This window comes from Pteropus alecto, unplaced genomic scaffold (assembly GCF_000325575.1).
Source record: "Pteropus alecto unplaced genomic scaffold, ASM32557v1 scaffold3, whole genome shotgun sequence".
NCBI lineage: Eukaryota > Metazoa > Chordata > Mammalia > Chiroptera > Pteropodidae > Pteropus > Pteropus alecto.
Window position 1 is genome coordinate 33,386,135 of NW_006442484.1, and position 25,724 is coordinate 33,411,858.

Genomic DNA, 25,724 nt, shown 5'->3' on the forward strand with positions numbered 1-25,724 from the left:
TTCGCTCCCTAATTTTTTCTCAAGTACTCTTTAAAAGACTGTTTGTAACACAGCACAATAATTGCTTTATTTTGTAATAAAGCAATCCTTTAAAGATATTCTTAATGTTTCATGTAGCTGTATTTTTGCTAATTATATGTAGAAGACTAAAAATTACTAATAAACCATAAATTAACATTAAAGGTATCTTTAAAAAGAGGCAAATGATCATTCACATTTTTTATATCAAAAAAAGGATGGAAAACCCCAGAAGAAATTACAATGTATCTTATTTGTTAAATTTTATTTCTGACTTTATATACATCTTTAAACATGTAGCAGGTCAAAATAAACCCGTCAAACAATGAATACCACACATTGTGACAATGGAGTCATTCAAAGAAATTTGGGTTTTACAATATGCTATTTGAACACAGATGACTTCAGTCTTAATTCAGAAGCTTAATTTTTCCCAAATACAGATTACCATAACATCTAGAAAGATAAAAAACAAGTACTTTGTGGATCTGTTCTTGGTTTTCTCCCCTCTCTTCCAGGAATTATGCTTAAGGCTGTATTAAGTTACTTCCAAGCACAAAAGAAACAACAAATACTGTATTGTTTACATCTCCACCTAGTGGTCTAAAATTTCTGTACTTCATAGTATTAAAATAGGAATACTTAAAATATTAAAATTTTAAAAAGTCATCTGGCAAAAATTAAATAAACTTTACAGCTAAGAGAGATATTAAATTAGCTAGTCTCGTGCTAGTCTAACTAGAGGATATAATATTAAGAACTATAAGAAACCATCAGAAAAACAACATGGAACATTTTCCAAAAGCATCTATTTTACTTAATGCTATGTATTAAGGCAAACACATATTCTGGAGTAAAATGCTTATTAGGAGTCTTTCAGTTCGAAAAGCATAGGATCTTTGATAGTAAAAGAACCTGATGACTGGAGCAATTAAGTGACTTAAGTTCACTCAAGCAGATAGTGAAAGAGGTATCAATAATGCAAATGTTTTATACCCTTTCCATTACAAAATACAAGCCAGGTTCATGAAACATGAAATACTAACCCTAACTACCAAATTGCTGTACACTGGGCCTTTTTTTTTTTTTTTTTTTTTGGTATATAGAGTTTTTAGATCTTTTATTTTAATTCTTAGAATTTTCCTTTCACTTCATATCATAGCACACTTATAACTTGAAGATTACTCAAAATCCCATTCTACATTCTTCTCATGTTTAAAATTACAATATTGAAAGATAAATACCATATGATTTCACTGATATGCGGAATCTAAGGAACAAAAAGAACAAACGAATCAGAAACAGACCCACAAATACAGAGGACAATCTGGTGACAGCCAGAAGGGAGGGGATTGGGGCACTGAGAGAAAGTGGTGAAGGTTTAAAGTATAAATTAGTAGTTGATAGAGGGTCACAGGGCTGGGGAGCATGGCACAGGGAATGCAGACACAGCAGTAAGGTAATGGCTATGTGTAGAATCACAGAGAAGATAGAGTAATCAGGGGGATCATTTCATAAATTATATGAATGTCTAACCAACATACATATACTTAAAATTAATAAAAACTATATTAAAAAATTAAATAAAATTATAATATTGACTTCCTTGGAGAGTAGATACTTCTATAAATTTTAACACATGTACAGAATCATGTTGCTACCATCACAATCAAGATATAGAACACTTCCAAAACCCCACCACCCACTTCCAAAATCCCTTGTACTATACCACGGTAGTCACATTCCCACAATCTCTAGCCCCTGACAACCACTGATCTGTTTTCTATCAATAGAGGTTTGTCTTTTCATGAGTAGTTTATTTTAAAAAATCATACAGAACGTAACCTCTTGAGAATGGCTTCTTCATTTCAGCATGTTGCCTATGAGATGCATTCAAGTTGTTTCATGTATGAATAGTTCATTTCTTTTCATTGATGAATACTATTCTAGAATATATTATACATTATATGGGATGGTGTATAATGCAAAGAGAAGTACCAGCATTTGTTTATATATTAGGCTATTGAAGAACTTGTAGATTGTTTCCGGTTTGGCATGATTTTGAATAGAGAGTCTACAAGCATTTGTGACTAGGCTCTTTTCTAATTTTTAAACGTGGATGATTTAATATTAGAAACCTTTCATAAGTCAGACATTTAAACAGAATGTGACACAAAAGTATAACTTCCATAAGAGTAAAAATTTAAATATTTTCGATGCTTAAATTAATTCATCACTATTCAGGAATTAGTGTTAAGAAAATTATATCTACTTACATATAGGAAAAGTGAAATAGAAAGACTGAATAATCCAACTTCCTTTAAACATAGACATTTATTATAAATATTTAAAACCTTAGGAAAGATATGGCAAATAATTGAGACACTATTCTTTCTTCCTCTGCTCATGGCATACATCATTAATCAATCAAAGCACACTTACTTTGCTGTACAGTCTTGATGTAGCCTCAAAACGCTCAGTGCACAGCTCTAGGCTGCCACCTCTACATAATCCGAATTGGGACTCCAGTTGCAACAAATTTTCCATCTCTGGTTTAGGAGAAATTATTTGCAACAAATTGCAATCTCTATAAAATTATTTTAGCTTTACGGAATAAATAATGTTCTGTAGCATTCTTTTTTTATTATTACAGTTGACATAAAATATTATATTTTCAGGTCTACAACATAGTGAGCGATTCAACATTTATATACCTTATGATGTGATCACCAGGATAAATTTAGTAACAACCTGTCAACATGCAAAGTTATTATATTATTGGCTATATTCTCTATGCTATTCATTCTATACCCATGACTTACTTATTTTATAACAAAGTTTGTACCTCTTATTCTCCTTCACCTTTTTCATCCATCCCCCTCTTCCTTCCCTCTTGGCAATGATCGGTTTGTTTTTATCTATAAATCTGTTTCTGTTTTGTTAATTTGTTTTGGGTTTTTTTTTAATTCTTCATATAAGGGAAATTATATGGCATTTGTCTTTCTTTGTCTAACTTATTTCACTTAGCATAATACCCTGTAGACCAATCCATGGTTGTCACAAACAGCAAGATTTCATTCTTTTTTATTGCTGAGTAATAATGCATTACACACACACACACACACACAATTCTTTATCCATTCATCTAGTCAGTGGACACTTAGGTTGCCTCTATATCTTGGCTATTGTAAATAATACTGCAATGAACAGAGGAAGACTGCATATGTCTTTTTTGAATTAGTGTTTTCATTTTCTTCAGATAAACTCAGAGATGGAATTGCTGGGTTATATGGTAGTTCTATTTTTAATTATTTTGAGGAAACTCCATACTGTTTTCCATAGTGGCTGTACAATTTACAATCCTAACAGTGCATGAGGATTCTCTTTTCTCCACATCCTTGTCAACACTTGTTGCTTGTGTTCTGTAGCATTCTTAATCCTAGGCCTATTACCTTACAAATGTGTGATTTTTCATAAGACAGAGCAAGAGAAATACCGATGGGGTAGTTCTGGGCAGCCATTAGTACCAGAATAAAATCCAAAGTATACATGGGAAAGGAGCCTAATCTTGGACAAAGCAAGAGGAAGAAGAAAAGGAGAAGAAAGAGAAAGAAGTGCATGGAGGAGAAGGTTACAGTCAGTTGAGAAACTGTTTAAATCCTGTTTGTCACTTATTGTATTAAGCTAATACTTTTTGTGTCTGGCACTTATTTGATAATAAGTCTGTGTTTTTATGTCTTCATACTACCTATTTGTGAGAAATCAGTGTTAGATTACAATAGTATAAGTAGATACTTAGACTATATTTCAAATATAAAAACCATAAAATTTTAGGAAAGGCTGTGGAAGAAATGGCATAGGAGAACTCAGCTTCCTTATCCCCCCAGAAAGATCAAGGATTGGACAGCTATCCACGAACAATATCAGCTCTGCAAGCATCCACTTAAAAAGTTTTAGCAACACAGTGAAACAGAACAAACAGAATAATCACACAAGAAAAGAAGGAAAACGACTTCATTTTGTCTGCATTATCCCATCCCCCAAGCTGGCACTGTTCAGCACCAAGAAGGAACTTCGCAGATAGAAAGAGTTCCTCTCACCAGGAAAGGAAGAGCAAGGTAAACGACCAACTTCTCCAGCTTTTTGGGGGACTGCATGAACGTACTGTTTCAGTTTCATCCCACCTCGACCATCAAACCTGAGATGTATAGAAAGACCTAGCCTAGATATAAGGAAGAAAAGCAGAGGCTATTACCAACAGATATGCAGCAGGAGTGATCTAAGTTCACAGAGACCTGCTCTGTAGACAAACTCGGCAGATTTTACCACTGACAAAGCCAACAGCCAACAAAGCCTTTAAGGACCCCCTAGCAGAGTTCACCAGATACTGCACCATTGGAATTAGCCAACAATGGCCCACCACATCTGCACAGCGTAAGACACTAGCTGCCTGAGTCTCTCACCATATCTGTCAGAGCCCAGGAGCCACACACATAGCCGGCTTCTGTAGCTGCACAAATGCAAAATGCAAGCCTAGACCCATTTGGCTGACCCCCACTGCCATGTTCAGGGCTAGACCTTCTAGCTGTGTACCTACACACCACTGGTCTGATGCCTGTCATCAGCCTTCACTACAGTGCACACACCTGGGGGGAGTGTGTGTACCCACAGATGAGCACACAGTCAAAGCCCTGCAGTTGCTTGTGGGCCCCAAACAGGCCCTGCCTCTTGTCACTAGCTGGTACCACGGTGGTCACCTGTATTGACTCTCCGGCTGTGTACCTGCATGTCCCCAATCTAACCCCCATTACCAACTTCCACTGCATGTACACACCCAGTAGAAGAGTGGGCAGCCACAGGAAGGCACGCTGACAGTCAGGGCCTCCATGGCTGCCAGTAAGCCTATAATTGGCCCTAGCCCTTGCTACCTGCACTGGCCCCATCACTATGTGTATGTCTGCAACTGGCCCTGCTACTACAAAAGCACCTGCAGCTAAGTGTGTGTGTACCATTGGCTCCGGGCTTCCCTCTTGCCCTCTGCTTGCCCTAATCCCTAGCTGCCAGACCTGGAAAAGCAACTGAGAATGTCAATAGTCCTTGCTGTCACTGCAGATCTCCTGCAGTGCTTGCCAAGGACTGCACAGTTGTCAACGTTATGGACTCTTGTGGTGTGAGCCAAAGAGATATCATGCCCTTGCTGGACCTGGTACTGCCACAGGCCCCAACTTGGCACTCTGCACCACCAGAACCAAGGTCACAACATGACCCACCATGCCCCCGCCCACAGGTGAAAAGCTACCCTTACTGAAGTCAGTCTGTAAAGTCTAGAAGAGGTGACTGCTTCGTCAAATGTGCAGATGCCTATGCAAAGCTATAGGGATCATGAAGAATCAGAGAAATATGTATTCATAAAAGGAATACAGTAAACCTCCAGTAAATGGTCCAAAGAGATTTAGAAATTACCCAACAAAGAATTCAAAATAATTGTTACACAGATGCTCACGAAACTACAAGAGAACACAAACAATTTCACACTATCAGGAAAACAAGAGAACAACAAATTGAGATGTTCAAGAGAGAGATAGAAAACATGAAAAGAACCCAAAACAGAAATTTGGGAGCTGAAGAACACAATGATACAATAACTGATCTGAAGAATTCAGTAGAGAGTTTCAACAGTAGATATGAACAAGCAGAACAGAGATCTAGAAGACAGAGCAACTGAAATTATCAATCATAGGAGCGAAAATAAAACAGAATGATAAGGAATGAAAAAAGCCTACAGTACTTATGGGACACCATCAAGTGAAACAGTGTAATGCATAACTGGAGTCCTAAAAGAGAAAGAGAGAGGAAAAAGCAGGTATAAAGCTTAAAGAAACAATGGATGAGAACTTCCCAAGTCTGGGGAGATAGTTAGACATCCAAGTTCATAATGTTAATAGGTCACCTCAAAATTTCAATACAAAACAATCTTCTCCAAGACACATAATAATAAAACTGTCTAAAACCAAAAACGAAGAGAGAATTTTAAAAGTAGTAAGAGAAAAAAAAGTCCATGTAAAGCTATCAATGATTTCTCAGTAGAGACCTTGCAGGCCTGAAGAGAATGGGATGATATATTCAAAGGGCTAAAAGAAAGAAACTGCCAACCATGAAACTTTACCCAGTAAACCTATCCTTCAGAACCGAAGGTGAAATAAAGACTTTCCCTAGTAAACAAAAGCTGAGGAAATTCATCACCACTAAACCTGCCTAACAAGAAATGCTGAAAAGAGTTCTTCAACCTGAAAAAAAAAAAGACACTAATTAGTAACATGAAAACATAGGAACATATACAACACTGTAAAGATTAGCATACAGCCAAATTCAGAATACTCTAATGCTGCAATATGGTGACGTGTTTACTACTTAACTCTAATATAAAGGTTAAAGAACAAAAATATTAAAAGCAGTTACAGTTTTGACAATTTGTTAAAGGATATGCAACACAAAAAAGATAAAAATGGTGATGTCAATAATATAAAAGGGGGGACTAAAAGGGTAGAGTTTTTGTATGCGACCCAAGTTAAATTGTTATCAGCACAAAATAGACTGTTATATACATAAGATGCTTTATGTAAGCTTCATGGTAACCACAAAGTAAAATTTACAATCGGTATAAACAAAGATAAAGAGAAGAAAATCAAAGCATACCACTACAGAAAATCATTAATCCACAAAGGTAGGCAGCAAGGGGAAAAATAATGGAATTATAAAACAGCCAGAAAGCAGTAAGATGGTATTGATAAGTCCTCATCTATTAATAATTACTCTGAATGTAAACGAATTCTCCAATCAAAAGGCAAAGAGTGGCTGGATGGACAAAAAAAAAAGACTCAAATATATGCTGCCTATCAGAGGCTCACTTCAGCTTTAAAGATACCCACAGGCTGAAAGATAAGGGATGGCAAAAGATATTCTATGCAAGTGGAAAGCAAAAGACACAGGGGTAGCTATACTTATATCAGACAAAAACAAACTTTAAGCCAAAAATGCTAACAAGAGACAAGGTGGCCAATATACAATGATAAGGGAGTCAATTCATCAAGATATGGCAACCATAAATATATATACACTCAAAGCTCCTAAATATATTAAGCAAATACTAACAGAACTGAAGGGAGAACGAAACAATACAATAACAGCAGGGAACGTCAATAGCCCATTTTCAACAACAGATAGGTCACCCAGACAGAAAATCAACGAGTGAACATTGGACCTGAACTATACATTAGACCAAATGGAACTAACAGACACATACAAAAAATTTCACCCAACAGCAACAGAAGACACACGCTTCTTAAGCACAAAGGGAATATTTTCCAGGATACATCACAAGATATGTCACAAAACAAGTCATAACAATTTAAGAAGACTGAAATCATATCGAGTATCTTTTCTGACTACAACGGTATGAAACTACAAATTAGGAACATGAGAAAAGCTGAAAAATTCACAAATATGTAGAGATGAAATAATACATTCCTGAATAACCAATAGGTCAAAGAATAAATTAAATGGCAAATCAAGAAATATCTAGAAGGTGTGGCTCTATAGTGTAGCGGTTAGCACGTCTGCTTTACATGCAGAAGGTCCTGGGTTCGCACCCCAAGTGGAGCCATAGACCATACCCCGGGTGTGTCTGGACCCCGAGTGTGCCTGGCCCCCTGGGTGTGCCAGGCCCCAGGTGCACACCAGGGGAAACAGCAACATCCATAGGTCAGGGGTGGAAGTGTGGGGGAAAAAAAATACATAGAAAAAAATACATATCAAAACCTATGGGATGTTGCAAAAGCAATTTTAAGAGAGAAATTTATAAACACCTACATTAAGCAACAAGAAAGATCTCAGAAACCAAATCTCACTTTTACTCCAAGGAACTAGGAAAAATACAAACTAAGCCCAAAGTTAGCAGAATGAAGGAAATAACAAAGATTAGAGAAGAAATAAATGAAAAAGGTCAGAAGAATAATTTAAAAAGTCAATGAAACCAAGGGTTGATTTATTAAAAAAGAAAAAACTGACAAACCTTTAGCTAAGTTAACTTAGTGTGTAGAGAAAGGAGAACCTCTATGTACTGCTGGTAGAAGTTGGTACAGCTACTATGGAAATCAATATGGGACTTTTTCAAAAAATTAAAAGTAGAACTAACATATGATCCAGTAATCCCATTTCCGGGTATACATCCAAAAGAAATGAAAACAGGATATTGAAGGGATAGCTGCACCCATATGTTCATCGCAGCATTATTCATAACAGCCAAGACATGGCACCTTGGTGCCTATAAACACAAATTTATAGTTCTGCATGTCAGAAGCTTGAAATGAGTTATATATAGCTAAAATCAAGGTGTTGACAGGCCTGGTTTCTTCTGGGGCTTCAAGGAAGAATCTGTATCTTGCTCCTTCGAGTTTCTAGATTGCCCATATTCTCTAGTTCCTGGCCACACTACTCCAATCTTTACTTTGTTGTCCCATTGCCACCTTCTTCCATATTAACCTTTTTGTGCTTCCCTCTTATAAAAACTCTTGTGATTACATTTAAAGCTTACCCAGTCAATCCAAGAAAATTGCTCCATTTCAAGACCTTTTAATCACATCTATAAGTCCCTTCTGCCATAAAAGGTAACTTTTTAGGTTTTAGAAATTAGGATGTGGCTATCTTGGGGGTGGTGGTGCTTATTTAGCCTACTTTTATATAATATATAATACATAATACTTTTACATAATATAATAAAGTCTATCACTGCTATAAACATTGGTGTACAATTTTTTGTATGAACATAGTTTTCATTTCTCTTGGGTAAATACCTAGGAATAAAATAGGTAGTTGCATGATAAGTGCATGTTTAACTTTCTAAGAAACTGCCAAACTATGTTCCAATGTGCCTGTACCCCTTACATCCTTTCTGAAACACATAGTTACCTACTGCATATAAAGAAAAAGTGGAAGAGAGTGTTTTTGGTTCGACAACACTGTTTACCAAAATGAGAGGATAAATTCTCAACAGAGAAAGACATAGAAATAAAGAGAAAAACACATTTAGAAGACCAGATAGTTTTAGAGGCTCCAACATATATCTAATAATAATTCTAGAAATTATTTAGCATACAATAGAGGAGCAATATTGAATTGAATAGATAAGAGCTAAAATTTTTCCAGAAATGAGGAGATATTTAAATCCACATTTAATGCACAGGTAGAATAAACAGTCACACCCACTTAGATACATCATGATGAAAATGTGGGATATTAGAGAAAATCTTCAATGTATCAGAAAGAATAAACAGATTATCTAAAAGAATGAAAATTAAGACTGACATCATGCATTTCACCAAGTACAGCAGAGGCTAAACATTAGTGTGAATAAAAAAAATCTACAACTTTTTATGTGAAATATTTAGATCAGAAATATTTCAGAATTCAGATTTTATGGGGGGGATGGAGGCTACTGGAAAATTGATGCAGTCCATACACTGTAGCATCCCTGGCAGCACATTTAGCTAGCTCTAAGTAATAAGGCTTAAGTAGTAAGAGAAGAAGAAGAGAGCTGATATTAGGCTGTAGAAGCTTCCACAAAAAAATGATGAGATAGGGACATCATGGTAGAGAAGATCTGACAGAATTACTCTAACTTTGTTTGGAAGCTACAAATTAGATGCCACTTTGTGTAATTTTGTTATCTTACTTCTCTGTAGTGTTTATGCAAAAGAATAAAGAAGTTAAAGTTTCCATACCTTTTCTCCCAAAACCGCTAACTCCGTGCAGGTCCATTCTTAAGTATTTTTTGTCTACAATTCTAGAATCACATTTTCAAATACTTTTTATGACCCAGACTCAAAATAAGAATGTATTTTATCTCACAACCCAGAAATCGCTCACTCACAAACATAAACATCTGAAATAAATGTTTCGGTAATAGTAATCACACTTCTCATATGCCAAAAGGTGACATTTTCTGTTTTTTATTTAACCTCAAAAAATGGTGGTGTGACTTACTAAATTGATTTCATGACACACCAATTGGTAGCAACTTGAAGACTGACAATACCTAGAAATTTTCTATGCATGTATAAACATGAATATATACATCCCTTTTATGTAAAAATGGAATCAGATGGTACAAATTATATCTTTGTTACATTTAACTGTTTTTATTCATATTCCTTTTTACATTTTTTTGTTAATATACTCTTAATGTCACTAAGAGTTGAAGTATAGCTATATCCCCATTTGCGCTTTCCTAATTCATTTTTATTCTAGAAATAATTTATTTTCTAAAATGATTTTCTAAGATACAGAATAATCTGGTGTAGTAGTAACCTTCTTACATGTCACAGATCAAAGAGGTATTTTTAAAACCTTCCCTAAGAAATGCTATATTTTCATATACAGAATTTCCTGTCAAACAGGCCAAGCTGTCCACATCATGCTCATTCACCAAAGTGGAATTTGAGGGTGGAGGTATCATTGCTTGAAAGAGTTGTGAGTAATGTTAAGATCTCCTTCCTTCAGGCCTGTTACGCCCTTTTATGTATGCTTGTTGAACTAGGCTGATTCCTCATTAGTTTTGTTATGTAAAGTTTTATGAATTTAATCACAGATCTCTATGCTTTACATAAGAGGAAAATAAAGTGTTTCTACTCTATTTAAAAGATGCAAATAAAATAAACAAAAATGTTCTACTGAGGCTGTAGTATAATTTTATTAATCATTTCCAGATACCAAGTAAAACATATATATATAATTTTCATTTAGAATAAGCATCTATGAATTTTAAAATGTAACATTTGGCAACTGACATAATAGTTTCAGTAGGGAAAACACTACAGAATAACAAATAGGATATGCGTCTTACAACTTTTAACTCGTTTTTCCTTTACTTTTCATTTTGAAATGATTTCAGACTTACAGAAAAGTTAACAAAATAGTACAAACCACTCAGTGCAAAGATCTTGGTTTCTCAATATCATTCTCCAAAAAAAAGAACAATCTGGAGAAGCAATCAATTGTAGGGCTAGAGCAGAGAAAACACAAGACAGGGCAGAAGCATTTTGTAGTACCAGAAAGCATGGAACTACTCACAAACCAAGAGGATGGAGACATGTTAAAAGGCCATAGGAGTCTACCAGAACTCCCAACTATCAAAGCAGGAACCATTTGAGCGACGAAAAAAAAAATGTATTAGAGCATAACCCAAAGAATAAAAGAAATACATATGAGTCTATATAAATGTAGATAAAGGATATATAGATAGAAGAAAAGAACCAAATATTCCTTACAGAGGAATCCAAATAATATAAACTATCCTATCCAGGAGGTAAAGTTTAACCTTTAACCTGGCCCACCACCCCACCTTTGAGAGTGGACTGAACTTAGTGACTCCCTTCTAAATGGAGTAGGGAAAACTGGAACTTTATAGAGGAGAAACCTGACAGACACTACTTCACCAAGAAGTCAAGGATTACACCACCAGAGATAACCCGTTGACAGCATATACTCCCTGATATAATGTGATGAGAGAGGTACTTTACTTCTGTAGTATTATTTCTGAAAACCCATTACCCTAGTCTAATCATGAGAAATACATAAGACAAACCAAAATTGAGGGACAGCCTGGAAATATTTCACCAGTACTCCTCAAAGCTGTTAAAAAGTCATGAAAAATAAGGAAAAACTGAGAAACTGTCAGAGACCAAAGGAGACTGGTGAGAGATGATGAATAAATGCAATGGGGTACCCTGGATTGGATCTTGAAGAAAAGGGACATTTAAAAAAATTGTGAAATGCAATTAAAGTATGGAGTCTAGAGGAATATTCATGGAAAAGGGTAAAATCTGAACAAGTCTGGAGTTTAGTAATGGTAATGTACCAATGCTGGTATCTAAGTTTTGAAAAATATATCACAGTAATTTAAAATAACATCAGAGGAAACTGAAATTGGGTGAGGTGTGTACTCTTCAATTTTTCTTTAAATTTTAAATTATTCCAAAATAAGTTAATTCTTTTTAAAGTACAAAGAATTTCCAAACGTACTTCAGATTCCTGAAACTTAACATTTTACCACATTTGCTTCATCATTCTCTTTCCTCTACAGATTTCTCTCTGGATTTGATAACAAGCTACAAACATCATTCCTCTTTACTCCTAAATATTTAATGTATTCCCTTAAAGAGCACATTTATCAAAATAAGAAAATCACTATTAACGCAATACAATCTAGAAACTTCCACATTTTGCCAATTGTTCCACTAATGTCCTTTATAACAAAAATAGAATAATAAAATAAAAATAACAATTGTTTTTCTTGACCTTGATATTTTTGAAGATTACAAGACATTTATTTTGTAACATGTCCCTCAATTTGTGATTGACCGATGTTTCTTCATGCCTACATTCTGGTTATATACTTTTGCAGGAATATCACAGAAGTAATTTTATGCTCTCCTCAGTGCATCCTATCCAGATGCATTGTGTCTATTTGTCCCATTACTAATAATGTTAACTTTGACAACTTGATAAGGTAGTGTGTCCACTGTAAAGTTGCTATTTTTTTCCATTAGTGATTAGTAAGTTATCTTGCGGGGAGGTATTTTGAGACTGTAAAAATATCCTTCTTTTCATCAACTCTTCATGCATTAGTTGTTGAATCCATTGATGATTCCTGCCTGAAACAACTCCTGGCCATTCTCTCATATGTTTTTCCAAAATGAATTCTACATCAATTTATTTAGTTTACAAGATTCCCAGTTCAAGAATGTCTTCTGCTTTACCGGTTTCCTTATTGATCGAATTTGGGTCCAGTACAGTGTGAAGGAATTTGCTCTTCTATTTTAAAAAATATTTTCCTGTCCTGAAGGATCCTAAATTTTCTTCTCTTGCTTCTTTTTTCAACTGTTTAGTTTCCAAAAAGCAATTATCCCTTCCATTTTTTTTTTTTTTTTTTTGTCTCTTCTACCCTGAAGTGTTGCCTTTCCGAAACTGCCTCTTTGAGTCCTATACAAATTTGTAAGTCTCCTTCCTGTGGTCTGCTCTACCAGGACACTTTTTCAGTATTTCCATATTTGGGAAGAAATTTCTTTTCCTGAAAGTGATTTTAGGTCAGTTTTAAGCCTGTCACTAGCTCCCCTCTTGTCCTGTGCAATTTTTTCTCAGGCCACCCTTGCTCTCCACCTAGGCTTGCACAGGGGTGTAAATGATGGCTTGCTATGACTTGGTATTCATTTTTCTACTTACAGATAACTTGAAGTTTGATCATTCTCTGTGTTCTATTTATGTTAAGACTATGGTTATGTATTTTTGTTTGTTCTTGTTTTATGGAGGATGTGTAGGGAGATTCAGATTTATGCATTTGCCATTACTTCAGCTACGAAATCTCTTAATACTTTTGTAAATATTTTGTTTGTTTTTCCTGGATGAAGAACTGTCGGGTTCTTAATGATTTGGAGTATGTCTCTTCTGGTACTGCAATGGTAATGCTGCTTGAGGACAATATTACAACTGGCTAATGCTCACTGACTCAATGGACACTATAGTATAAGGTGAATTCTTATTAAAGGCACTGTACTCCTAACATGATATTCAAGCAATTCATGAATCATATGGTATCTATATGATGATAATATAAGAAAAAATTGTTAATTAAAGTACAAAATAATGTAGAAGTCTTATATGCAAAATGAGCTACTATTTTTTGTTTAGGGTTCTCTCTCCGTTGGGAAAATTATTTTTCTTTAAATAGTCGAGAGTTATAAATAAGTTAGTAATGCATCGTATTGTCCATATGAGAGGGTATCTGATTCGCAGTCTACACAACTTTTGGCTTTTCTTGAGCCTGGCTTACCAGAACAGAGCCCATGTGAAAAACTTAATGACCACAATATTAAAAATAAAATTCAAATGAAATTACTATCTCTATAAATACAGACATCTTATAAAAACATGTTTATCTATCTATACTTAACAGAAATTGACTTGGAATATTTGTTTTAGTAAAGGTATTTCTTTAAATTGCTGTGGCTAAGTATCTTTATTCTTGGAGCTACTGTAGCATTCCTTAGGTATTACTGCACCAATTTTATTTTGTATAGGAGTTAGAACTGATTACTGGGAATTTGGAATTACTCAGTTTCTATCAGTTAAATACTGTGATCTTAAGTAAATAACTTTGCCTCTCTCAGCTTTTCTTTCATATGAAATATGTAATTAATTTGATAATACCTATTATGAGACATTTTGAACAGTTTAATTAGTTCTTGTAAAATACTTTGAAATTTAGAATGAAAAGATCCAATGCAAATTACCAATAATTATAATTTTTCCTAGGACATATTACTATGCTAACCACAAATGCCAGAGCACTGTGATATCTTATGAAGCTCAGAGTATTTTAAAAAAAAAAATAAATTTATTTATTTAAATTAGTTCCACGTATATAGTACATTGGTTAGACATCTATATTGTTCATAAAACAATTCCCTCAATTGCTACCTACCTCCTCTGAGTATCTCCAATAATCTACTATTCTCCTCAATACAAAAGGATTTTACTAAAAGGTACTGCTATATTATATATATAAGAATAGTTAGCCCTTTCTATCAAATACTGTTATTATACTGTATTGCAAACAATCTATTTTTTCTTCGATATAAAAATACTTTAATATGAGCTACTGCTACTTCATGTAATAAAAATGTTTAGTCCTTCCTATCATATTTCTAAATCATGGTGAGTTGACTTTTAATACTACTCTGAATGCTTTCTTTCTTAATAGTTCTTAGGAGTTAAAATCTGTCTATTCATTTTACAATTGTATCCAAAAGTACTAAAAATAATTTTTAAATGGCTATAAACATTTCTCACAGAATTAAATAGTATCTTAACTAAAGATTTCTCAGCAACAAGACAATAATTATTCTATCTGTCCAAACATATTTAATGTATATTCACTACTAGCAAACAATTACCACTTAACTACTTTAAGCAATTTACAAAAAACAAACCTCATGTTTGCTCATTTATTTAACATTTACTAAGTGCCTACGGCTTGCAAGGACTGTCCGTCCTCTGGCTATCCCACATACTAGAAGGAGTGTGCTGTGACAGAGCAAGGAATACAGAATGGATTTAATCATACCCAGTATCCTCATAGGAGATGATGACATAAACTAAGAAACAGTCTCAAATATTCTTTGTAAAATGGCATACACCCTTTTGTGGAGACTTTTGGAGTATACAGAGTAAATCAATATTTAAGTTGGTCCAAGCACATCAACACTATTATTTAAAAAGTCATGGTTATAAACAAACCCCAAATTTTCAAATTCTATTCTTCATGGAGCTTACAATAAATTTCAGTGGATACATGCCCTTTAACGTTTTGCCTCTGTACTTAATCAGTCACATGAATGCTGATTCTGATTACTTTCTTTCTATTTGAATCCAACTCCTACTTCTGTCCAGTTGTAACGCCACATCCAAAGCCTACAGTAGATTTTATTCATCTTATTTTACAATGCATTCTACCAACTTATAATTCCTAGAATCTTATGTATTGATTTTTAGCTATTTATCTAAACCATATGAGTCAACGGTCAGGACTTTTACCCATATGGAATTTCTACGTGAACTCGTCATTCATAGAAATTCACATTAAACATGTAAGGATCTTTAAAAATTGTTCAAAACTTAAAGATATCAAGTAATGAAAATGTGACTACCTTCAAATTTTCTCTTTGCTGAAATATATGAGTTGCCAATATTATCTCTCATTGCTAATATAAATCACTTAATCGTTATCCTAATAAAATTTTCAAAATGTTTAAAAGAGGAAACTTAAAATAGTTTTAAAACATCAATGAAAAGCATACCAAATGTGTTTTAAATGATGAAACCACATAACAGCAAAAAATATGGGGACAAAGTTTTAAAATTTTGTCTTACCAAGTACTTTATAATGATGAATTTATTTTAAATTTATTATATTTATCTGTAAATTTATTTTAAATAAATCACAAGTATAATATTAGACAGCCAGCTGTTCACCTTTTGGATAGATATTCTTTTAAAAACCTTTGAGAATTTAATATTAATACTATATTTCTATTTCATATCTTTAACATCTATGACAATCTGAATGACATACAGATATATATTCCAAAAAATGTTTTGCATTTAGACATAAGATGCGAAAATTTTGTAGAGCTCTCCTAAAAAGCAAAAGCAATAATGCATTGGAAACAATTCATAATAATGGCTATTTTCAAGATATTTAAGAGCATAAACTATTCAATATAACTATAAGTCTTTATGAAAACGAGTATCCATATAAAAATTTTAAGTGTCATTTTTTTCCTTTTAAATGACAGGAAGATACTGTAACTCAAAGAGTTGCTATTCAAACATTTAGAATACAAAATAAATATTTGAACTATAGGGAGTGATTTTATTTTATTTGCTATTAAACCAAACAGTTTTTTTCCCCACAGCATTGTTAATTGTTTATTTATCAAGAGAACTATTCCTTAGCCCAAATATTCATGCTTCACAGTTCAAGAACACAGGTCAGTGACAAATTTCCACGGAAGTCACTCAAAATTCTTCGCATTCTGAAATCACTTTGCATTCTGAAAGATACCAGCCTTCCTCATCTCCTCAAAATCTTTCGTGGAATCATAATTTCTGTAGAAATCTGCATATGCCTTCTTCTTTGGTTCAGCCACAGCAAACTTATAGAAAGCTGCAATGCCCAGGGATACAATGACTGCTCCAACAATATGAAATCGCAGACACATGGCCAGAAGGCCACACATCTGAGATTTCGTCAAAGCACTGGAAGTCATGGTAGTTATAATTTCCCTTAATACCAACGTCCTTCCAGATGGAGAAATAGATGACACTCCAACAATTTTTTTGTAGACGGCAATTCCTACCTGAAACACTAATTATTTAAATAATAAAGTCTGGCAAGTCAAAGTACTTGCTTCCCTAATAATAGACTTGGAATTTACAAAATAATTATAAAAGAGGAAATTCTATTAAATATAATTTCCATTTAAGAGAATCCTTTTATTACTATTTATTTACTATTACTATTATTTATTACTATTTATTTTATATTATTTATTGAGTTAGCTCGGGCTACTATAACAAAATTACCATAGACTGGTTGTCTTAAACAATGAGTATTTCTCAGTTCTAGAGGCTGGAAAGTCAAGATCAACGAGCACAGGGATTTGGTGTCTGGTGAGGCTCCATTTCCTTTGTTTGTGAACAGGTGCCTTCTCACTGTGTGCTCACATGGCTTTCTCCCTCTTCCTCTTCTTGTAAGGGAACTATCCCATTATAAGGGTCCCACCATCATGACATAATCTAAACCTAATTATCTCCCAAAGGTCCCATCTCCTAATACCAGCACAATGGGGATTAGGATTTCGATGTATAAATTTTGGAGGGGTGTCACAAACATTCAGTCCCTAACACTAACGGACAGGATGAAATATTTCTCAATCTCATAAAGTGGTATAATTTTTTTTAGAAAAAGATGTTGAAGTAGAATTTATATTGACTATATATATTCAAGGTGTTATGTTGATTTCAGAGTTAAACATGTATCTACTAGTCATGAATAATGTTAAGAGAAAATTGAACAGGCAAACAAATTTTGATTAAAGAAAAATACTATAAAACTTCATTTTGATGCATTAAATAGAGCAATGCTTGGTTGCTCTATTTTTGAGCAAATTATATCCAATTGCAATGCTTGGTTTTTAATAAGAACTACAGAATAAAAAATATTTCTAATCAATGGCAATCAAAAAGAATATTATAAAGTACTCTATAAATTAAATTTAAATGTGATTAATGTCAGAGTCACCAGCCACCAAGTAAAAGATATTATAAAGTAAAATTTATACCTTTTACTCTGTATATATTAAAATAGAGAGCATTAAGTTATAGATACAAATGGAGAAACATTCTTTTTTATTTTTTCTACATATAATAATTTCTTCTGTAATGATGAAGGTCATTCTAATATATTCCTTGATTTTTAAAAAAGCCTTTATGTTTTAAGAGCAGTTTTAGGATTTAAATTTAGAGGATGGTACAAACATTGCCCATGTACTCCATCACCATGCATGCATAGCCTCTCCTAATATCAACATCACTCGCCAGAATGGCACCTTACATTTTTAAAAAACCAAGGATGAACCTATATTGACACATCATTATCGCCTTAAGTCCATTGTTTACCCTAGAGTTCACTCTGGGTTTTGTACATTCTATGGTTTTGGATAAAAGTATATTGACATATACTCATCATTAGAATGTCATACAGAGTATCTTAACTGCCCTAAAAATCCTCTGATATGCCTACTCCTCTTTCCCCATCCCTACTCCTGACAACCACTAACCTTTTTATTGCCTCCATAGTTTTGCCTTTTCTAGAATGTCATATATTTATAATCATACAGTATGTAACCTGTTCAGATTGGCTTCTTTTATTTAGTAATATGTATTTAAATTTACTTCGTGTATTTCCATGGCTTAATAGCTCATTTCTTCTTAGTTCTAACTAATATTCCATTGCCTCGATATACCAGTTTATCCATTCACCTACTAAAAGACATCTTGATTGCCTCCAAGATTTGGCAATTATAAAAAAAGTGGTATAAACAATCATGTGCAGGATCTTCTGTAAACGTAAGTTTTTAACTCCTTTAGATAAATACCAAGTAGTACAATTGCTGGCTTGTATGGAAAGAGTAGGTTTCATTTTGTATGAAACTCTTTATTTCTTAAGAAACTGTCTTCCATTGTGGCTGTACCAATTTTTCTTCTCACAGTTCCTGAGACTCCACATCCTCGTCAGCTTGTGGTGTTGTCAGTGTTCCAGATTTTGGCCATTCTCATACTAGTATCTTGCTGTTGTGTTAATTTGCATTTCTCTGATGACATTTGATGTAGAGCATCTTTTCATATGCTTACTTGCCATCTGTGTATCTTCTTTGGTGAAATGTTGCTAAGGTCATTGGCTCATTTTAAAACTGGGTTATTTTTATTATTGTTGAGTTTCAAGTGTTCTTTGTATATTTTAGATAGGAGTCCTTTATCAGATGTGTCTTTTGCAAATATTTTATCCCAGTCTGTGGCTTGACTTCTCATACTCTTGACACTGTCTTTCACAGAGCAGAAGTTTTAATTTTAATGAAGTCCAGCTTATCAATTATTTCCTCGTGAATCAGTGTGTTGATATCCATAAGATAACTTGCTGGGATTTTGATTGGGATAGCACTGAATCTACAGGAAGAATTGACATCATAATACTGAGTATTCCTATCATGAGCATGGAATCTCTCTCCATTTATTTAGTTCTTTTTTGATTCATTTTATCAGTTTTGTACTTTTCCTCATATAGATCTTATATATTTTGTTAAAGTTATATCCAAGTATTTCATTTTGAGGGGTGCTAATGAAAATTATATTGAGTTTTAATTTTATATTCTTCTTATTAATTATTGGTACATAGGAAAGCAACTGACATTTGTATATTAACCTCGTATCTTGCAACCTTATTTTAACTGCTTATTAGTTCATTTTTTTGTTGATTCTTTCAGATTTTTTACATAGACAATCATATCATCTGCAAATAAAGACAGTTTCATGTCTTCTTTCTCAACCTACATCCCCTTTTTTAAAAAATTGTAGCCTTAAGTATAATTGACATACAGAATTGTAAGATATTTAAAGTGTACATCATGGTGACTTGATATACATAATCATCGTGAACTACTCTGTATACCTTTTTATTGCCTTACTGCATTAGCAAGGAGTTCCAAAACAATGTTGAAAAGGACTGGTGAGAGGAGACATCCCTGACTTGTACCTGATTTGAAAGTTTTAAGTTTCTCACCATTAAGTATGACATTAGCTGTAGGATTTTTCTAGAGTCTTTATCAAGCTGAGAATTTCCCCACTATTCCTAGTTCATTGAAAGTTTTTATCATGAATATGTGTTGGAATGTGTCAAATGCTTTTTTCTACATCTATTGATATACTGTAATTTTTCTTTTTCAGTCTGATGGAATGATTGCATTAATTTTTTAATGTTGAAACATATAATTATTATTATACCTTTGTAGATCCGATTTGCTAATATTCCGTTGAAGATTTTTACATCTACGTTCATAAGAGATATTGGCCTCTAGTTTTATTTTCTTACAATGCCTTTGTCTGGTTTTGGTAGTAGGGTAATGTTGGCCTCTCAGAATGAGTTCTGCTTCTATCCTCTGAAAGAGACTATAGAGAACTGGCATAAATTCTTCCTTAACTGTTTGGTAGAATTCACCAGGGAACTCCTGTGGGCCTAAGTTCTTTCTGTTATGAAAGTTTATAAGTTATTGATTCAATTTTTTTAATAGATATAGTCCTACTTCTATGTGTTTTGACAGATTGCGTTTATAAAGAAATTGGTTCATTTCATCTAGGTCATTAAATATGTGGACATAGAGTTGTTCATAGTATTCCTTTATTATCTTTTCAATTGCCATAGAATCTGTAGTGATATCTTCTCTTTTATTTCTAATATTAGTAATTTATGTCTTTTTTCTTACTTAGCCTAGCTAGAGACTTAACCATTTTTATGTCTTTTCTTACTTAGCCTAGTTAGAGACTTAACCATTTTATTATCTTTGAAAAGATCCACTTTTCAGTTTTGTTGATTTTTCTCTATTGATTTTCTGGCTTTGATTTCACTGATTTCTGTCTTAATTCATTTTATTTTTCTTCTGCTTACTTTGGATTTGATTTATTCTCCTAAGGTGGAAACTTATTGATTTTAGATCTTTCCTATTTTCTAACACATGCATTCAGTGCTATAAATTTCCCTCTAAACACTGCTTTTGCTGTATCCCATAAATTTTGATAAGTTGTGTTTTTATTTTCATTACATTCCAAATATATCTAAATTTCTTTTGAGATTTGTTCTTTGACCCATATGTTATTTAGAAGTGTGTTGTTTAATCACCATGTATTTGGGGATCTTCCAACTATCTTGCTGTTTGATTCTTACTTTAATTCTATTATGGTCTGTGAGTTGACATTGTATGATTTCCATTCTTATAAATTTCTTAAGGTGTGTCTTATGTCCCAGAATGTGAACATAATATACAGGGTAAGTAGAACTGCTATAAACAAGCCTACAGTAATGTAGTGGTGATATGTGTGTGTGTGTGCTGGGGAAAGCATTCTATAGTGCTATGATTAGGTCTCAGTCTTTCAGTGAGCCAATGCCTCTGGATTGTGAATATCACAAGAGTTTTTCAGTTATTTTTCTTCCTCCTTAGGTAGAACAGCATGGCTAGAGTTCGCTGTGGCTGGGTATCTCCTTTCTTCTACATCTAAGGCTAAAGTTGGGTATTTCTCTTTTCCAGGCTCTAATAATACCTCAGTAGATTAGGCTCCAGTTAACCAGTTGCCCTAACAGCAGAGTTTCTTAAGAAGAACAGAGTGCTATGATATGTGTCAAAATGGTTTCTTTTCCCCTCCTCCCGACAGAAGTCTGATGGGATTTTTCTCTGATATTTAGTGTGGGAAGTTTAGGTGGAACTCCTGCAGGTAAATCTCACAATATTGTGTGGTTCTGCTATGACTGGGTATCTTTAGAGTTTTTAACTGTCAGACTTGTCCATACTAAGCCTCCAGCAATTCATCAATTATGGTTCAGGTTTACCTACTCAGGCTCTGTTCCCTGTGGTGGTTTCAGCTCCTGAGTCTCTGCTTCCATAGGCAGTAACCCCCTACATTTGCCTGCTTCCAATCTTTGAGTTAGTGATTTGCCTTGTGTCCTCCTCCTCTATAGATCCAAGAAGAGTTGTTGATTTCTCAGTCTGTTCAGCTTTTTATTTGTTGTTAGGATGGAGTGGAGACTTCCAAGCTCCTTACATGTGGAACTGGAAACTGGATTTTTAACAGGTATATACGGTCTCATTCTTAATGACTGAAGACCTGTATCATTTCTTTATTCATAAACAAAAGTAATTTACTCATTCATCTGTTTGAATTGATGGGACGCCAAATTCAAAATATTGTTTAAAACTTCAGGAAAAAATGGAAATGTTCTCTTACTACTACTTTAAAAACTACAATGTAATTTTAATAGTTCTATCTATATCTTAAAAATGCACTTTACATTCTATTCTTAAAAATATTTCTTTTCCCATCTATCTTACATTAATAATTTTTGTTCATTTCTTTTTTGCTATGCATTATTTTCCTGAATAAAATAAATTAGGAATATTGCAAAGAAAACCTGTGCCAATTTTGCTGTGAACAAAGCAACAGAAATTTCACATGTGTTTGTGCTAGCAAGAAAACAAGTCTTCTAAGTAGGGTGTAAAAAACTTCAATGTCTAAGAGTTGCTTTCCTCTCACTGGTTGATTTAAAAGCAAAGCATTGTAGTATAGTTCTTTCTATACATTTTTCTTTCAATATAGAAAATAAATGATAAAGTTCCAAGCATAGATAAGACTAAACAGTAACAGTATTTCTAGACATTGTCAAGAATTATTAAAATTTAACTTTAAACTCTTTACCCAAACTTTTTAGATATAAATTTTCATTTATCCGATTAACTTTTTAATACTATAATTTGATGTCTTATTTATTCAGATTAAAAAATAGTAATAAGGTCTATTAAAATCCTGATATACAATTTTACAAAAATAATTGTATTTTAGAAGTACTCCTCAATTTGTATTATTATGACTAGTAGCAAAATTGATGTACCAAGAAAATATTTGGTTATTAACTCAAGGAAGTAAATCTAACACAAAACAGTCATATCATTATATTTATAAAATGGTTAAAAGATATAAGAAGGAACAAAATATTCATTAAAATATTTCACATTTTCATTCAGATCCTAGGACCCTAATATGTAAACACATTCAAATTTTCAATTCAAGTTACTATTTGAGATCAAGTCCATAAGATTAAAAAATACCTTAATAAATGGACTTGACAATAATGAAATGGTCACTTTCCTGAGAAAAACCTTCCCACAAATTTAGGCAAAATTAACTGTATGGAAACAAATAAAAAATATTAAATTAATACCCTCTAAAAAACAAATTAAAGTATAATTTTTTAAATGCAGATTTCTTAGCTTTGAAGAGATCAATATTCAAATCTTAATAAAATCAACAATCATCACCACCATGTTTATGTGCTGTGCTAATGCTAAGAATTACAAACATTAAACGGAAACGAAATGTTTAAAGCATGTCACCATTCTCATACCATTTATGATGACATAATAGGGAAAAATACAGGATTTCTTCTATATTGTCCACGTACAAATGGCTAACTTGCCTATCAAGAGTGACTAAGGCTCCATGGTAAAAAACTTAGACTGGATCCCCAGATAGTGAACAGAGTTATTAAAACACTAATAGTAGTATGTATGTGTGTATGTGCACAGTTTTTAAAAAATTATTATGATATACAAAGTATTGATAAAGAGTTTTTAAATAACTGAAGTATATATTCAATGGCTGTAGCAAACTTCTGAGAATGAGAAACAAGAAGAGTGGAAACAATAAAGTAAGATAGGTCAGAGGCAAGCTGGTAGTGTAACATGCAGTGTCTAATGCAAAGCCAGTAAAGTGTATTGGTAATTCTAGAGGAAATAGTTATCGCTCCTTAGAGCAGAACAGTTACGTGATAGAAATACAGAACAGTGTTAATACATGAATAAGATTCAAAAGGGAGCTAAACAATATATAATTTTCTGCATAGTTTATATTTCTGAATAGTTTAGCTTTCAAAAAAAAAAAAAAATCCAGAAATAAATCCAGTATAAATTTGAAAATTCAATGTATGACAAAGGTAGCCTTTCTAATCATACAGAATGAATTATTTAAGAAATGTTACTAGTTACAACTGGCTCTGAAATAAGAAGAAAATAAACTGAATCCTATTATCTTATTCCACATACAAAAATGAATTTCAGTTTAATTAAACATAATCTAGAAAATCTAGGATACTACATAATACAATCCAGGGATAGGTAAGACTTTTTTAAGCTAAGCTAGAAACCCTAAAGTTATAAAAGAAATTATAGATACATTTTTCTATATGAATATATCTATGGCAAAAGATATTAAATGGCAAGTCAAGAGACAGATGATAGAATTAAAACAACACTGTGAAACAAGACAGAGAAGTAATATTTATAACAAATTGAAAAGAAAGAATAATCAACCACCATAAATAGGGATTTAAAGAAGAGGTACTTTTGAGTGAAAAAATATGAATATACATGTTGAAATTGGCTTTACTTTTATAAAGTAAATGGTAAAAAAAAACTCTATATGTGAGTATTTCTCTGTGTGTGTGATATAACTATTCTTTTAAGAATGTATGACCATGCAGAAAAAAATGCAGAAGGATACTAATTTTGCAAGAATTCTATGGAGTAGTAGTAAATAGAGGTGGGAAAGCCAAATTAAAAAGGAAAAGGAAAAAAAATATATGAGGGATAAAGCAGAAAGCAGAGAAAAAAGGACTACAATAATATAGCTAGTATGTATGATGTAATCACATAAATATATTGTTATAAAATTGTACACAAATGTGGACATGAAAAAATATTTCAGACAATAACAAATTGGAATCAAATTTGCCGGAGGAAATACCTAAAGAATTTATATTAGTATTTGGATGCTCTTCTACTTGAAGTTTCATAAAATGTAGTCTGAAGTGGCTATGGAGGCTGAACACAGTCATCAATTATTATTATTCTGAAGTTGTGTGTGTGTGTGTGTGTGTGTGTGTGTGTGTGTGTGTTTAGTTTGACCACATTAAAAGAACAGGGGTTAGTTCAATCTGGTTTTATGGTTTACTTCAGTGGTTAGCACACTTTCTGTAAAGAACTAAATAATGAATATTTTAGGCTTTCTGGGGCATACTTTCTCTGTCATGACTATTCAACTCTGCCGTTGTAGGGTGAAAGCAGTCACAGACTTCGATAGTTTATTTTATGTGTTAACACTGGGAGGCTACCGTATCAAGTTATTTAACCAAACGCTAATTTAGGCATTGCAATGAAGATATTTTGAAAATGTGGTTAATAATGTGTTGACTTTAAGTAAAGGAGATTACCCTTGATAGTATGATGAGTCTCATCTAATCAGCTTTGAGAACAAAAAAAAGACCCAACTTTTCTGGAGAAGAAATTCTGTCTCAAGACTACAGCATCAACTCCTATCTGAGTTTCCAGACTTCTGGCCTGTCCTACAAATTTCAAACTTGACAGCCCCCACAACTGTGCGAGCCAATTCTTTAGATAACTAGATAACATAGATTAGATGGATAGACAAGAACTTTATACCATTGATTCTGTTTCTCTGGAGAACCCTGATCAATACATACATAGGTGATACATAAACTAATGGGACTGGCTGTGTTCCAATGAAACTTTACAATAACAGGTAGTGGGGCAGATTTGGCCTCTGTACTATAGTTTTGCAACCCCTAGCATTACCAATAATAAAAGACGTTTGCAGTGTGAAAGGTGCTTCACATACACATGGATTCTAAATGCCCCATAAATTGGGAATTATTCCTGACCAGGCCAGATATTATGGAGCAGCTACATGAGCAG

The 25,724-nt window shown here is 33.3% G+C and overlaps 2 protein-coding genes across 17 annotated transcripts in view; both read right to left on the reverse strand.

Annotated features, from left to right (window-relative positions):
- The window catches only part of BAZ2B (bromodomain adjacent to zinc finger domain 2B), a 287,601-nt gene that overhangs the window by 258,716 nt on the left and 3,161 nt on the right, over positions 1-25,724 (reverse strand). The gene's annotated exons all lie outside the window — the stretch shown is intronic.
- LOC107196357 (cytochrome c oxidase subunit 6C) lies at positions 16,534-16,988 on the reverse strand. Its single transcript, XM_015596531.2, has one exon. The coding sequence runs from the start codon at positions 16,899-16,901 to the stop codon at positions 16,674-16,676; it is 228 nt and encodes a 75-aa protein (XP_015452017.1). The 5' UTR covers positions 16,902-16,988; the 3' UTR covers positions 16,534-16,673.

What these genes read in the sequence shown, in the direction of transcription:
- LOC107196357 (XM_015596531.2), bottom strand. Translation starts at nt 16,901, where the DNA reads ATGACTTCCAGTGCTTTGACGAAATCTCAGATGTGTGGCCTTCTGGCC.